This window comes from Canis lupus, chromosome 31, assembly GCF_048164855.1.
Source record: "Canis lupus baileyi chromosome 31, mCanLup2.hap1, whole genome shotgun sequence".
Taxonomy (NCBI): domain Eukaryota; kingdom Metazoa; phylum Chordata; class Mammalia; order Carnivora; family Canidae; genus Canis; species Canis lupus.
In genome coordinates this window covers 41,034,453-41,052,114 of record NC_132868.1, presented here as the reverse complement: position 1 = coordinate 41,052,114, position 17,662 = coordinate 41,034,453, and the positions used below count along the sequence as shown (strand labels likewise).

Here is a 17,662-nt window from a genome sequence, read left to right as displayed (position 1 = left end):
AATAAGTCATTTATATTAATTGATATCAGGTTTATTATTGATTTTAAATGAAATAGACATATATATGTATATATAGAGAGATTTTCAAAGTTTAAATTCATGATGTAGGAAATAGTAGCACATATGAACCACATACGCAAAAGCCCTTTTCTTTGTAGTCCTCAATATTTTTAGAGGGTATATGGGTTTTTAGGACAAATGTTTAAGAAGCTCTGTCCTAAATGAAATAAGTCTGACCTGAAAATAATGATATCATATGATTTTATTGATACTGAAAGTATGTTTCCTCAAATAAATTACAAAGAAAAGTAATGGACTAGAGAGAAGTCTAAAGAATACCTCTCTACTCCATTTCCAATTGGCATTTTGAAGTAGTAAGGTAAAAATCTCATTTTTAAGTGGCATTATGTAAGTTTTATAAGAATCAGTATAAAATAGATTCTAGCAGATAAGGCAAAGTATCAGCACGTCCTATGCATAGGTATACACCTCTGCACACCTTTGGTTCTTTAAGTCAAGAACTTGTTTTTTTTTGTTTTTTTTTTTGTTTTTTGTTTTTTGAGAAAGAGATAGAAAGGTGGTAGAAGGGGCCGAGGGCGAGAGGGGATCTTGAGCAGAGTTAGAGCCCTCATAACCCTAGGATCACGACCTGAGCCCTAATCAAGAGTCAGTGGGCCGTTTGAGCCACCCAGGTGCCTCCTCCTTAAGTCTAGAGCTTTTAATTGACTTTTGAACTGTCATTATCTGTTAACACAACAGTGTCAGTGCCTAAGTTCCAAAGAGAAAATGTAATGGAAGAACTATCACTAAGTAAAATACATTATTCTTCGACGTAGTAGAATAAAACAAGATGTAAACCATGAGTTGCTTTGCTCTGAAATGTGTGCGTGTGTATGGTAGTGCTGCATCTGTACAGTACCTGCACTGATTAATTATTTTTATGTGATGAAATTACCTTAAGGTTAAAGTTCACATGTGCATACATACACCCAAATACTTAGGCTGTTGTATATCAACTTAAGATCCACAATTGGTATCGAAGCCATCTAACTTAAAAAGAATAAGAGTTTCAAAACACCTATGCTACTTGGTTTTCAGTTGCTGGGTTACTAAATGATATTGAAATAATTATGCAAAAAATTTGGCTATATAAAGGCTATTACACCTCTTTATCTCATTATCATTTAAATGTTAAATGCTCCATTATAGAGGTAAATTGGGTTTAAAATAGAATGTTTCAAGCAGAAGAGCAAAAAATATAAGGTTAAACAGCGTGAGGAACCAGAGCTTCAATTTGTGATAGAAAGCTTACTAGGGCATGGATTGATCTTTTGATATACTAAGAAAGCCAGACCCTCTGACATGCCCTATGGAGAGTAAATATACTGATCTGGAACAAAAATTATGTGAAACAGCTGTTAAGTGACAGAAGAAATGTGCATCGGACCACCAGCCTGTCATAAATATTGCACTCTTAATCAGAAAGCATCTGTCTTTTCATTTCCTTTTCAGCAATTTCTGCATTGTATTTAATCTGCACAGAATGCTTCTCTGAACAGGTGCAACAATGTTTACAAATTGAAAACCTTATTTAAATGAAACTTAACAACCAGAGACATTTCAATTAACAGGGTGATATTTTATGAGAAGGAATAATTCTAGCATTTGGCAAATCCATACATTGCTTTGTATTTGTGAAATTTAATTATTGGAAAATTAGAGTATAGACATCAAGAAAAACTAAGAATGAAATATGCTTCAAGCATATTCAATATACAAGCACCCGGAGAAACTATAGGGAAAGAGCATTGGTGGGAATATGGATGCATGAAATATTGATGGATATGATAAAATGTCATATTTCATCAAAAATGATTTTAGAATAATACCCCATGTGTCCAATAAAAGTGGTGTCTGTGGTACTAGTTTCTTTTCCTACAGTTTTTCTTTTTCCTATTATCAATCACTTGTTGAAACTGACTATAATGGATCCATAATCAATCTGCTGGACAAAAAAAAAAAAAGGCAAAAAGTACTGAAGTTAGCATTATAGTCACCCAAATAAAATTTAAATAGATAATCTCCTCTAAAACATGAGAAATATTATAAAATTAGCTCATTTAGAACATGCAACATTTATAAAGTGAAGAGGACTATAGGATTGTCCACTTTGGCTCTTTTACTCAAAATGAGTGCCATGATAAAGCACCCAGTTCCTACAGGGCCAGGCGGGTAATGCAGGCAACACAAATCTGGGGAAACATGTGGCCTCTTAGGCTGATTGTTTCATTTCCCAATTTGTGATAGCAACAGGCGCTGAAGAAATATTCTTCCTAACTGCACTCTGGGACAAACAACATGGAAGACTCCTTAATAAAGAATATGGAACGCTGTTAATTCATAATTCAGCCAATTGCTTCCATGGGGGGAAATGTTTCCAGATATCCAATTTTTCACCAAAGTTCGGGGTAAACAGAATGTATCTGTGAATTGGATTTTGCCCTTGGGCTTCCAGCTTGCCACCTTTAGTGTAATAGTGAGGACATGCGCTCACTGTTAAAGAGATCCAAAGCCAACTTCTATCTTGGTTTCTTATTAGTGTAATGACCTTGGATAAGCTACTTGATTATAAACTTCATTGCAGCCTCAGGGAAAAAAAAAAAAAGTTAATAATAGCTGACTCATAAAGATATTATAAATACTAGGTAAGATGAAATAAAAATATTTAGCACATCAAGAATCAATAGGTGGTAGATATTTTATAAATTGTGCACAGAGTATATATAGTATGCAACTATATGTACAAATATGGCTTTAAATCTAATTGCAAATTCATGAAAAAAGTGCTAATTTCCTCATCTGCTTTACTAATTGACATACGATGAATATTTTTTATACAATGGATAAAGCCTATCAATGTTTATAATTCCTCTCAACGTATACAAACATTTATTGGAGGTTAATGCAAAAAGCAAAGGTTATTATCTGTTCTTGGAAGAATTCACCGCACAAAATTATCTCAATCACTTATGTTTTGCAGGGGACAGGTACATTAAAATAATTTTCCACACTAAGCCTAATAAACAAAGTCATTTGTTATATAGCTTGGGGGATTCTCTTTTGATTGCTTTTTTAGGATGAATATAATAAAAAAAATTGCTGATGGGATGTGGACATTTGGGGTATAGATTGGGGACATTTGAGGTATGTTCTGAAACAAAAAATGATCAGTTCTTGCAGACTAAGCCAGTTCTAGTAAATAGACTTTAGCCACAGGAGTTTCAGTGATGACAGTACCTTCTTAACCCTGACTGTGATCTGTTTCCAAATATTTCTACTGACATAGCAGATCCTCCAGCTGATCCTCATTAGATCCCCCTCTTCAGCCTTACCAGCTTGTTTCCCCTAATAATTAACAAGCTCCTCCTTTCCACGAATGCATGCTTGTCTAAAAAGTTTGGGGATCCTTCTGCTAATATGTCGAACCTACAATCAGATAATAATACTTGTAACGATAGCTATGTTGATGGAGGACTGCGTGCTCGATATTAGCTAAGCCCCTTCCAGGCAGTCTCACTGAATTGTCACCAGGGCTCTATGCAGTAGTTCCTTAAACATACCAAGTTTCCTCATCTGCAAAACAAGGCTGAAAGCGGTTAGCTCATTGTCTCGTAAGTTATCAGAGTCAAGATTTACGTATAGGCCTATTCCTAGGGCTGCACCATACTGTCTAAATTCATGGCTTAAAGCTCAACCAAGATGAAGGAGATACGGATGGAATAAAAGCTACCATTCTACACATTAACACGACAGGAGCTGGGTGCGCTGAGATGGGAGGATGATGAAGCAATACTAAGATATCAAGCAGGAGAATTAAAAATAAGTCTTAATACGTTGATTTCATTAAAGTGTACATAGTGAGCTCGGTAAGAGATAAGCTACCTCTACACACATATTCCATTTTTACGCAATAATGGCAGGTGAAAAAATAATTAAAAATAAAACAGATAAATTCTAATGACATCTTTTCTATTACCCAAGAGTTCACCTCATTACAATAGGATGTACCCAGTGTTTCTCCCTCCAAGAATTTATGTCGTTAGTGACCATTAGCTGTTTACAGAGGAACTCAGGGATGAGTGTGAGAGTGCTGCCAAGAAACAGAAAGCTAAATATCACTAAAGCTATCAGAAATCAAGAGATCGCATATCCGCAGTCGAATCTCTAAAAATGTAATTTAAACACAGCTCTTCAGGAGCATCTATAGTTGAAGAACAAAGCAGGCTTTATCCTATTTTCCAGCCACTATTTATATTGTTAATATAATAATTACCTCGAGCAGGCCACCCCAGCTTTCAAACAGCTCCCAAGGAAGCATGCACAACTTGTCAAAGTTAAACTATTTCAACAGTTCTAGATCTACAGAGAAACAGTTTCCTGTGACATAATCCTGAGAAAGATCCAAAGTCCAACAGATGGATGAACAAAGACTTAGTTCAGGTAAATCAGGCCTCAGTGATAATCTTTGGGGAAAAAACAAAAACAAAAACAAAAACAAAACCCTCCTATCCTCATCAAAAAAAAAAAAAAAAAAAAAAAGTCGTATCTTTTTAGGCAGGCAAACTATTGACAAACCCTGGGCAGCTAATCCACAAGACTCACATTAATATACAGCACGTGAAATGCATTTTCCCTTGGGCAAGGAGAGGAGAATCTATTGCCCATGTCATCTGTTTCTGTGAATACTGAAGATTACAATTATGTTTTGATGTTAATCCAACTACTGCAAATTTCTTGTTGCGAAGCACACTGTGAAAATGTGAGTGACAGTATAAATCTTTTTAAATTGAATTCAACACTATTGAAAAGAGCTGATGTTTTCAAATACGGTTACAAAGCCTCTGAACAACAAGAATAACTCTCCAAATGAAGCAGCCTCCTAGAGTGACCTACTTGGTAAGAAAGACAAATAGGCAGGATAAAATCAAATTCTGCACGTCAGCTATATTGTGTGTGTATTTTGCATTTTTAGGAATAATCACCTCTAACGTTTTGACGTCCTCGTAGGTGAACTCCACAGTGGGAACTCCAAGATGGTTGATGAAATAATCAGCATCACCAGGTATCTGCACAGAACTGACGTTGCTTTCTTGGCACTTAGCTTTTCTGGAACAGTTGAAATGGCTTTTCTGAAAAACATAATTTAAACTGTTAGTGTACGCTATGCTCCTCGGGACATCCCCAAATCAGTGCTACTCGAAATATGGTCCATCTATCAGCTGCGTGCATGTCATTCAGGAACCTGTTGGAGATACAAATGGTTAGGCCCTCCCCACCGCCCCTAACTCCTTCTGGAATGGGAACAGGAACCTTCTGGGATAGAGCCCAGGAATAATCCATGTCGTGACACATCCCTAATGGTTCTGATGTCCGCCAAACAGCAACTAGCGCCTAGCACTGGACCAAATCAAACTTTGCTTGTTGTGTTGCAAAGGGATTTTTATCATAGATTTATCATGAACTGCAATGACTCTTTAGTTTGCAAGATTTTGAAATGATGCCGAATCCCTCAAAAAATTATTTATTTATTTTTTGTTTTCCAGTAAATTAAAAAAAAAAAAAAGGCTTTGTGATTGAAGAATGGGGATTCCATTCTTTTTAGAATTTTTTAAATTTATTTTTTATTTTTTATTTTTTTTTAGATTTTTTTTTAAACCACACAAGAAAAAAAAAAAAAACAGGAAAAAAAAAACACACACAAGGAATTGTCTCTTGTCTCCATTTATTCTTTTTTTATTTTTATTTTTTTATTTATTTATGATAGTCATAGAGAGAGAGAGAGGCAGAGACACAGGCAGAGGGAGAAGCAGGCTCCATGCACCAGGAGCCCGATGTGGGATTCGATCCCGGGTCTCCAGGATCGCGCCCTGGGCCAAAGGCAGGTGCCAAACCGCTGCGCCACCCAGGGATCCCTCCATTTATTCTTAAAAGCATATTCTCTTAAGTCTCAAGTATGACACTTATGGAAAAAATATCAATCTTCTCAGCCATAATCAGGAGAAAAGTAAGACATTAGCAATGAGAACATCACATCTAACATCAAGCAGGAAGTACGTGTTCAATACATGTTTGTTATTGAATCCAGCCACCCCTCCACGCCCATGTGTCTTTGGCATGATAGAATTTCAAAAATACTTTTAAATATAAATGATCAAAGGATTTGGAAATGTGTAGTCCAATAGTTAGAAAGTGAATTGTCCCAACTTTTTTTCAACTACAGGGCTAAATTTTTTTCAACATACAAGAATGTTTTAATATCTCCTCAACTTTCTTTGAGGACCTAATATAAAAATCTTCACAACAAAGTTAAAATCAACTAAAATGGAAAGCCTGTGTGAGTATTTGTAAATAAGGCAAGGTTTCAAATATCTTGAGTAAGGATAAAAACCTAAAGTTTTTATAGTGAAGCCCACCAACTTGCTTCTTTGGAAACCCTGATTTTCTGAAAAGAGGGTTAATTCTCTTTCACTTTCTGATATATTCCTGGGGCAAAGATTCTTGAAAGTTTTAGATCGACCTGGGACAGTTCAGACAGAGTCTCAATCTTCTCAAGTTAGAGCTCCCCTTATGTACTGGATTATGAAAAGCAAAGCAATTGTATCATGTACAAAGTTCCAAGTACTTTTGACAAATCCAGCTCTTGAGAGCCGGCACCTTCGAAGGTATTTGTGCAGCCCCGGACAAGATTTTTTTCCTAATTGAATTTGAATGCCTTGGTCAAGCTTGGTCACCGACACCCACACTGCAATCAATTCTTGCGTTCTTTGCTTGCTCTACCGGTTTCACAAAGCAATTCTTGTTTCGTCTCCGCCTTTCACCAGCCCAGGACATTCTTTCTGAAGCCATTGCAGATACCCTAGCCTCTCTCTCCTCGCCGTGGCTAATCCCATTGCATAGCTTTAATATTTTCCATTTCTGTGATTCCTTCTAGCTACATCATTACCTATGCGTTCTCTGTTTTTCAGCCAAATCGAAAGGACAATATCCAGCCTTGAGGGTCCCTAAAATACTTCCACATACTTTTCCCTATTCTGGCTTGCTTTACTACACCCATTTGTTAATGCATCTACCTTTTCTTTAAAGGTTTGTATTGCTACCTCTGTGACCTATAAAAACTCCCTTTGTAAGCCAACGAAGATGGCACCAGAATGAGCGTTATTTAGAATGGTTTTAAAATTGTATTTTGAAGGTCGGGATCTATTAAGCTACATTGATGGTCCTAAATATTGACTATGCAGGGAGAAAGCCAAGCGTTGTGTGGCCTGGATGGCTGGAGCCCGTAGCTGGAAGTGCTCAGCTGGGGAACCTCCTTGTCGGGATCAAGCACAAATGAAGGGTAAAAGCTTCAAGAAAGCCAATCCAAAATTCGAGGATTAGGGACAACGCCGTTTCCCCTGCTCTTCCCTAATAAGCCCAGACCTTCCCTGTAGAGGACTCACCTCACCAGCTCATACCATTTCTCCTCACTTTGTTTCTCTGCCTCTGTCTCCCACCACCTCATCCTCTACTGACTATTCCCCCGTGATTTCACCAGTGATGAGAGGAGGAACCACCATGTACCCTCAGGCCTGTGCTTATTTTGTTCTTTAGTGTTTTGTTTCTAGCTATTTGCAGAGTAAAATAGGATTAAAAAAAAAAAAAAACCCAAAACCAAAACAAAACAATTTTCAGATCGTATTTTCCCCCAAGTCATTTCATCTAGGGATCTCCCTTAGGAGAGGAACTCTCCTGGCATAGAAACCCTATTCTCTCAATCTCTTCATTATTCATTACTTTAAAATCTAGGCCAAATGCATAGAATTTTGGTGATCCTAAGCCTGCATCCTATCTTAAGTGAACAGTTTTCTCACACAAGGCCTTGGTGGATTGTAGTTGATCTACATCAGGTAAGAGATACTGATCTAACCCAACCCCCGTGAACACTTAATCTGAGAGGGAAGTAAAAAGAAATGTTAATATCTTTCATTTTACGAGAAGTTAGCCACCATGGGAGAGAGAAGGTTGGTAACAAATTTGTGCAGGTCAATTAATCTTTTAAATTTATTTACAAGGCTGAGTAAATTCAAATTAGGTATTTCGTCCAAGGAGTTCAAAATGCTCCATACTTAATGTTTGATAACAAGCATTTTTATTACAGTTCATAAAATAAGCAAGTTCAGGCAATCGCCGTGGTTATGTCACTTGTTTAATTTCCTACCACAAGTCTACTGAAGACCTCAAGTGAAAGCACCATGTCCCTCCTAAAGCTGTATGCTTGTTGCAAGTAGACTTTTAGGGCAAAAGGCACAATCTCATAGTAAATGATCACAAAAATGAAATATAAAGAAATTAAGTCAGCGTTTACCTTAATTGAATAGCGATATCAAGGCATATTGACAAGTTTCTAAAATATTTCAAAATATGTTTAATAATTCAAACTTTTTCGAGGCACCTGAGGGCTCAGTGGTTGAGCATCTGCCTTTGGCTCAGGTCATGATCCTGGGGTCCTGGGATCAAGTCCCGCATTGGGCTCCCTGCATGGGGCCTGCTTCTCCCTCTGCCTGTGTCTCTGCCTCTCTCTCTCTCTCTGTCTCTCATGAAAAAATAAATAAAATCTTAAAATAAATAATTCAAACATTCTCTCTCTTCCATGCTCTGCTTTCTCCTGTACACTTAAGTATTCACTCAATATTCTTAGGAAATCTAGGGTGATTTACTTATTCAAATAGCAAGTGTGAGATTCAAAATAAAAGTACCACGTGCTATACATACACGTTGTAATAAAATCAATTAACTTTCTTTTCATTTCAATAATATTATGTAACTCTGGTTGTGTAGAAACAACCTACCCCCCTGGTTTTCCTGAATTTCATGACACAGTAATGTTCCAATCCTGAAAATGATGCCTATGGGTATTTTAAAAATGATTTCTCATTTTTAGGCACTGAGATGATTAATTTTACGCGTCAGTTGGATTGGGCCACTAGGTAGTCTGCTGTTTGGTCAAACGTTATTCTGGGTATGTCTGTGAGGGTGTTTTCAGATGAAGTTCACACTTGCACTGGTAGACTGACTAAAGCAGATCACTCTCCCTAATGTGGCTGGGCCTTACTTCACTCCGTTTCAGGCTTGATGAGAGCAAAAAGGCAGACCTCCCCAGTAAGAAGGAGCTCCTCCTGTCTGACATTAGCTGGGACATGGGTCTTGTCTTTAGACTCAACAGAAGCCCACTCACTTCTTCTGGAGGGTGAAGACTGCTGTTTGGGGGACGGGAATTTGTACCATAGCTCTCGGGGTCTCCAGCTTGTCAACTGCAGGTTTGGGGACTTCTTCATCCTCATAATCCTGCAAGCCAACTCCTTGTAATAATTCTCTTTTATATATTCTACTAGAATATATGTATTCTATATAAAATCATTCTATTATATATATAATAGAAATATATATATATATATATATATATATATATATATATATATATATATTTCTCTGGAGAACTGTGACTAATACAGATACTTTTAGATGTTAGATCACCTTTTTAAGAAATTTTCATCAGAACCAGTAAAAAAATTAAACTGTAATCAATAGTGGTGAGACGAGCTGGGGATTTTTTTTGTTTGTTTGGTCAGCTGGAAATAATTTCACAAAATTGTGTTACATTTTTACTTTCGAACTTATTAACCTGCTCCCAGGGAATGTGAACATGGAAATATTTAAGGAATCATAGAGAAATGATTGCATTTTGAATCTAGACCCCAACCTAAAAATCTGAAAGCCCAGGGAAAGCACCAAGGTTATTATCCTGAGGTCCACAGAAAGAATTTAGGAGATCTACAAACTTGGTGGACCAAGAAAAAAAAGAAAAAGAAAAAGAAAAAAGAAAATAAAAAAATGCATCCTTATTTCTATTCGATGCTAACTAAAATTTAATATTTCATTTGAATATCAAGTAGGCAGTAAACCCAATAGTATTAGTAGTATCTGGGACTTTTTGACCAGATAAAATCGGGCATTTTTATATCACATTTCAGTTGTAAAAAAATGCATTACTAATTTGAAAAGATGGCAGTTGTAAAACATTTGGTTGGATTTTGGTGTTTAATATATTAACTTAAAAAAGCTTACGTACCATTAAATACAAATTTATGCATTTTAATACTTAGATAATTGGAGTTTGCCGTAGTTTCCTTTGTAATCCTGCAGGTTTTAATTTAAGCATTTTAAAACATTATTTCTGAGAAGGAGTCTATATACGATAGATCAGCTTATCGAAGTGGTCCACAATGGAGAGCTCTCCAAGCAAAACAGTTTCATTTAACACATTAGAAAACTGAAGTCCCAAATCAATAGAATTAGAATTCAATTCCAGATCTTTTTCATTCTAAATGCAATGCGCTTTCCTCTCTACCATGCAGATATACCCAGCACACAGATCACATTAATGCAGGTGATAGTCTTGATCTTAAATTTGCTCTTTCTGGGATTGTAGGTGTCTTTTTTTTTTAATTTTTTTAAAGAATTTATTTATTTATGAGACAGCATGTGTGTGTGTGTGTGTGTGTGTGTGTGTGTGTGTGTGTGTGCAGGGAGGGAGAGGGATAGAAAATCTGAAGCAGACTCCACACTGAGCACAGAGCTCCACTCAGGCTCGAGATCATGAGCTGAGCTGAAACCAAGAGTCAAACTCTTAACTGACTGAGCCACGCAGGCCCCACTCCCTTTTTTAAAATCACATTATAATCACTGGATGTGGTTGAAGCCAACTGCACATCTGTGGCACTTCTTCAATGTTTATTTAGTTGCTGTGTGTAGGCCATGAGTTCCTCGCTTACTGTGATTGCATTTATACAGTTCCCCACGTTGCTACCTATCCACGTTCCTCATGAGCCATTACAGATCTCACAACCCATTACAGATCTCCTTTAGTTTATCTTTGAGAGGAAACAGGAAGTTATACTTACTGACTCTCTTTCATATTTTAAACTGGAAACTTACTTAAGTTATCCTTAACACCAGCATCTGATAATGAGTTTCTAATACATAGAATATATTTTCAAATCGTAAACGTTTTTAAAAATCTTATTAAAGATTAAATTGAATCTGGGGAGAAATCAGCTTTTTTATCGTTTATTTTTTTTTTCTAATGGAAATTTTCAACCCCATAAAACGGGATTTTCAAAATCTCCAGTATCTCAAGGTTTCTGCAAAGGTTTAATCGCCTACTTACAGAGTATTAACAAAGTATTTTCAGCTTTAAATGGGGCAGCACTGCTCTCCCTCTAATATACACAAGTAGAATTGCCAAAGTGCAAACAGTCTAATTCTCATCTCATTCTATTCATTTTTAAAACTTTAATCTTGTTACCAAATATAGAGAAATATTACTCCATGTTTTAAATGCTTCAAATTATATTTAAAATGTATTTGTCCAGTAAGGAGTTCTTTAAAGAGTGCTCTATAACGGTGAAAATAGAGAATGAAGACAATTACCCTTGTTCTTACTCTAACTTGTGTCTCCTCCCCCAGCCCCATGTCTACTCCATTTCCCCTTCCTCTTCTCTGGTTAATTTAAGATTCCTGACCAGGGACCCCTGGGTGGCTCAGGGGTTGAGCATCTGCCTTTGGCTCAGGTCGTGACCCCTGCGGTCTTGGGATCTGGTCCAATATCGGGCTCTTTGCGTGCACATCTCCCTCTGCCTGTGTCTCTGCCTCTATCTGTGTCTCTCATGAATAAATAAAATATTAAAAAAAAAGGTCCTGACCAATAGACACATTATAGTAAAAAATCTATTTCTTTCTTTTCTTTCTTTTTTTTTTTTTTCCCTTCTCCACTTAAGGCTTTTGTGTAACAATAAAAACAGGTGTGTTATATTAAAACCTTAAAAAATTCACATTTCAATCAAGCTGTTGAGTGTAAATAAAAATCTCCACTAAAATAATAAAATAGTATCCACCCTATGGTATTTTGTATCACAATACATTCCAGATGAATCCATCACTTAAAGGTAGAAAGCTAAATCATAAAATATGGAGGAAACAATGGAAGATCATTTTTAAATCCTAGAGTGGGAAAGACATTTTTGAGTATGACAACACACCCAGAGAATGATAAAAAAAAAAAAAAACATTAATTACCCCAACGACATAAAATTCTCCTCCATGTTTCTTGCATGACAAAAATTATCCTAAAGATAATTGAAAACCTGGGAAAATATAGTTATAATTAATTCCCTAGAAATATGGCTAGTTTCTGTAACACATAAAACAAAAAGCCTGAAAAGCCAATAAAAAATAGTCAATGAATATGAACTGGCATTTCACACACACATACAAAAAATAATTATAAATGTCTTTGATGGATAAAAGATATATAATGTGTCTCTTATTTTTACTTTATAAAATGCTTTGGCAAGTTTGATTATGGGCTGAGTTGTGAAGGATGTAGGAACTGTGGTGCCTCCCACGGCTAAAGAAAAAAAAAAACTGTTACGAATCCTATGATGGTTAAATAAATTATATCCCATCCAAACAATGGAATAATATTCAGTATTTAAAAAGAACAATGAAGCAACTTATGCACTGGAGATAAAGAATCCCTAAGATATAACTTTTGCAGGAAAAAAAATAATATGTGGTAAAATTCTATATGTTGTCATTTGTGGTAAAAAAACAAACAAACAAAACAAACCAGAAAAAAAAAAAAAACATAACTACAACTGTTTTCATACAAATGGTGTTTGCCTCTGGAGAAATGCACTGGCGAGAAAAACCAGCTTAGGAGGAAGACTTTTTATTGTCTACCTATTTACTTCTTTTGAATTCTTTTTTATTTATTTTGAATTCTAAATCTGTGATTGAATCATCTGCCAAAAATAGATGTTAAATTTTTCAAATCCCCTTTATATTATATACTCTGAGTTCCCAATTCCAAGATTCCCAGATTGTAAGTAAATCAATTTTAAAATAGCTTTTGTTGGATAGCAGGAAAGAAACGAACCACGTACGAGATCTCTCCCAGTTTCAGGGAGGCTAGCATTGGTATAGAATGTCTAGGTACAAAATTGAGAATTGTATCACCAACAACCATTTAATATAAGAAGGTCCATTTAGGACCATGGGAAATGCATGTACCACTGGGGAGGTGACAGATATAAGGAACTACCACTTGTTAGGGACCAACCTGTTCTCTTATGGGCGGATTTGGGAATGGATAGAATAAATAACACAAGTCCTCGGCTGGGAGAGGGGTCACTCAGGTCGGCACTCAGATACCCAGGAGGGCCCGGGAGGGAACAGCCCAGGCAGGGTGAGGGAGACTGGAAACCCACCCATTGCATAAGCATGATCTCCTCGAGGACTGGTCTTATTTACACGGTTGGTGTGTGCTGTATTTTCTAGACAAGTATCAACTTATTATCAAAATACGCTAAACACGCACCATCAAACTACGCCACCTTACTTTCTACATGGAGACATTTACATAAGGGTTTACCATTTACAATCAGACATCATATTAGATCATAACTCTACCCTTTGTTAAAAGCTTTGTTACCATCTAGGGACCCAAGGAAGACAAACAGAATGGTGGGCAGGATATCTAACTAGATCCTTACATTGGTGGCCCCTCCCCTACCCACCTCTACCCTCCATCTAGTTAGTCAACCCCCTTCTCTCCCACTCAACTATGGAAATAAGAAAGGGATTCCTCCTTTGTACAGGAAGAGCTGGTAGGCTGCTGCTGAATCAATTCAACTAAAATTACCTTCTGGTTTAAGAAAATGGTGACTTACTAAAAAAAAAAAAAAAAAAATTGGCACACAAGGAGACTCCATAGATCCCTCTACCACACCGGTGCTTCTCTCATAGGTTTGCTTTGGGTCCTTCCAGTTGCTGAACCTATTTCTTCATGCAATGCAAGCAATATATAGAATAACAAACCCAGGGCCCTTCCAAAACCTGCTCTATCTAAATGAAACCATGAGCATATACTGAAAAGGCAAAGCAGAACCATCCCAGTTGACCTTTGGCCAACACACTGGATGAGAACACAGTCCCCCTGGGTCCAATTCCTATAGGACCTTTAATGACCGAAAGGATCAAGATATAGATTTTATGTCTCAGTGAAGGATAACAACTCTGGCCTCACCATGCTGTTCCATGCTGAGGAATTGGCTGACATAACATAACTTCGGCTATTATTTCACCAGCCTTCTCGAGGTTTGTCTTAAATAGCTTCTCCTGGCCTCACAGGCAATGCTATTTTAAATAAGACGGCGTCAGCATTTCGGTGATGTATTCCAGCTGCCAGGCATTAAAAAAAATTAACTGAAAAACCTAACTGGTTTTCAATTCAACATTAACTGTCTCAGGCTGCAAATATTTTTAATGAAATATTTAAACACACTCTACTGTCGATGAAACAAGTTTTAGTGACTCCCCTTCAAAAAAAAAAAAAAAAATCAGACATTTCCAAAAAAGTAAACCCAGAAGCAAGAAAAACAATTGGAGTTACTCTGCAGAGATTTAGCCTCATTCAGTGGATGGAGGAGGAAGTTTGCCGTCCCCCTGGGGACCTGGGTTACAGGGCGGGTGTAAATCAGGTGGGTGCTCTCAGGTGTTTTAGAGGTAATTCATTTAATTTTAGGAGGGCACAGGGAGAAAAAGCTGAAAAGTGCAGACAGAAGGCAGGAGGGCAGGGGATGTGGATGGCGTACCATCATCACACACTACCTTCGCAAGCAAGGTAGGTGCCGAGAGCGAGCAAGGGCTGGAGGAAGGACCCCATGTGGCTTTGCTGGAGTGAGTTCCTCAGAGCCATGTGGCCACAATCTATCACAGGCAGCACCGGGCACAGGATGCCCAGGCACTATCCGTGACTCACGCCCCAACACCAGTCAATCTCCACATGTCAGGTTTCTTTGTACCAGACCTAGGACCATTATTTTGGTCACAGGGTACCGAGAAGTCTTACATGTACATCCTTAATTGTGTTAACTCAATTCTCCTTTGTAGTTTTTCTGCCCCCCTACCTGTTTCTTGAGGTCAGAGACTTTCTCCACCCTTCCATTGACCCCACGGTGATCAGCACAATAAAATGGGCTCAAAGTCCCTCACAATGAAGTCAGTGCATTCATATCCATGTTTTGTGATGGGAGGGGATGGTCAGCGAGAGAAGACCAAGCACCATCTGGTGTGGCTGAGGTGTAGACCTGAAAGTGACTGGATTCAGAGTTGTAAAGATCTCAGGAAGCTTGAGGTTGACTTCAGGTAATTCCATGAGTCATAACTGTCCTGGAAAGTCTCTCTGTCTTCATTCCGTGCTGGGAAAAATCTGCTTTCAAGCACACTATATATCCTAGCAGGTACCTGGAGGAAATCGGTAAGTGCGTACTGACATCACAGAGTACACTGTGATAAGTAGGCACTCGAGATAAACACTGAAGAACAATCGAAGCACGACCTACACATAGACTGCGGGTGAGATGGACAATTTTGCATTCTCCCTTACAAAGCACGGAGGTCCCTTTTCAGCAGGATGACTTCAGGCAGTGACTTAACTTCCTGAAGCCTTGAATTTCTCTAATGTAATAAGGAAATGTGTGTACAACATGAAGAGGTTGAGAGGAGGAAATTAAATAATGCACGCAGAGCACTCAGCACCTAGTCCTCTTTCAGAAGTACTTACAACCTAACTGTTATGACTATGAATTACCATCACTATTGAAATAACAGCCGTCCGCATGCACGCTTGCACACACACACACACACACACACACACACACATTTCTGGCAATGCCTTTCCACCAAATTTGCCTTCTAAGACATGGAATGCTCATATTCAGAAACTAAATCTTTTCCTGATTATCTAATGCACTTTTTCTCAATGTATTTGGGTGAACTTTTGTTTTAAAGGAGGTTCTTTTCACACTTTTTTGCTTTTCTCTCTTCTCAAAAATTAACCTCTTGGGATTTTATAAGGTAGTTCACGTGACGGAATTGTATTTTTCTTATCTAAACATGCTTACTAAATTCACTAAGAGATAATATTTTTAAAATGTCATACAAATATTAAATATTGTAAAGTATTGCCCCTTGGGTTTCCCACACACAAAAAAAGGCTTTCTAAAGACATGGGGTAAGGCTGTGTAAAAGATAATTATATATATCTGAGAAATGATAGGGTATCGTTTCATATTTTTTAATCCAGTATCAAGTTTTTTTTATTAAGCTATTTTATTTTTCTTAAAATTTTCCTTAATAAAATAATAATTTTATTCTTAACACTATGTAGTTACGGTGTTATTGTAGACACAATCTATGTACACTCATGACATTTCCTTCTTGTTTTTTTTTTTTTTTGACATTTCCTTAATATAGATTGAAACAAGATAAATCTGTGATGGCAAAACACAAGAAAAAAATACTTAAAACTGTATTATATTAACAACAACAAAAAGCGACAAGCAAAATAGTAGTGATCTAATATAACATCTAATTCATATTTAATAAATATGTATTGCATATACTATGTGCCAGGTGCTTTCATATATATTATATTATATATATTTTATATATATAATATTTCATTTTATCTTTATAACAATACTTTAGGGAGGAGATAATTATCCCTATGCTGGTTTAAAGCCACCATTGCTCAAAGAAATGTAAGCATATCATCTGCGGTCATTTAGGTCATGAGAAGGCCAAGATTTGGACAAGAGCTTCTGTTTCCAAGCCCAGTACTCTTGACTCTTTAACCCCAGTGCTGGGGCTCCAAAGAAGTCAGCTTTCACCTTTTCCCCACATTTGGAACTCAGAGCATAGAGAAATGGAAGCTACTTTGACAGGAGACTTTTGTGTTGGATTTGACATTTTGTAGATAGACACAAAAATCACACAAATGACCGACTGGCATGTCCTCTTGCCATCCGCCACACTGACATCTCACCTGGATGGGGTGAAATAGTTGCTTCAAACCCAACTGATCGAAGATTAAACCCTACGTTACGCTAAGCAAAAGAAGCCACTCACAAAAGGGACAGATGCCATATTATTCTCGTTATATGACTGCTCTTGGGTGAACTGTAATCCTCGCAGATCCCTGTGTTGAAACCTCAACCCCCAAGGTGACTGTATTTGGAGATGGACACTGTGAGGAAGTGAAAAAGGTTAAATGAAGTCATTAAGGGTAAGACCCTAATCTCATAGCTCTGGTGCCCTGAGGAGAAAGAAGAGGAAGAGACACCAGTGTCCCCTTTCCCTACACCGTGTGGGGACACAGCAAGCAGGTGGCTGTCTGAAAGACGGGAGAAGAGCTGTCACCGGGAACCGGCACCCTGATCCTGGGTTTTCCGGCCTCCAAAGTTGGGACAAGTAAATGTCTGTTGTTGAAGCCACCCAGTCTATGATATTTTGTGATAGCAGCCCAACCGGTTAACACGATCAAGTAGCTGGAGTAGTCACATCCGTGAGACATCGAGTAGAAGGGTAGTGGTCGGGGACCTGATGGAGGGGAAAACCTGGGGAGTTGTTTAGTAGGTATAGGGTTTCGGTTTTGCCAGACAAAAAAACTTAAAAAATATGTCGATACATGCTGGAATTAAAAATAAATAAATATTTTTTG

General features: G+C 37.5%; 1 protein-coding gene across 5 annotated transcripts in view; it reads right to left on the bottom strand.

Moving 5' to 3' along the window:
- The window catches only part of NAALADL2 (N-acetylated alpha-linked acidic dipeptidase like 2), an 880,805-nt gene that overhangs the window by 185,027 nt on the left and 678,116 nt on the right, over positions 1 to 17,662 (bottom strand). For all 5 annotated transcript variants that reach the window (XM_072808120.1, XM_072808121.1, XM_072808122.1 and 2 more), the window contains one exon: positions 5,043 to 5,189. In XM_072808120.1, the coding sequence (XP_072664221.1) occupies positions 5,043 to 5,189 (147 nt within the window). The remainder of the gene's footprint in view (positions 1 to 5,042; positions 5,190 to 17,662) is intronic.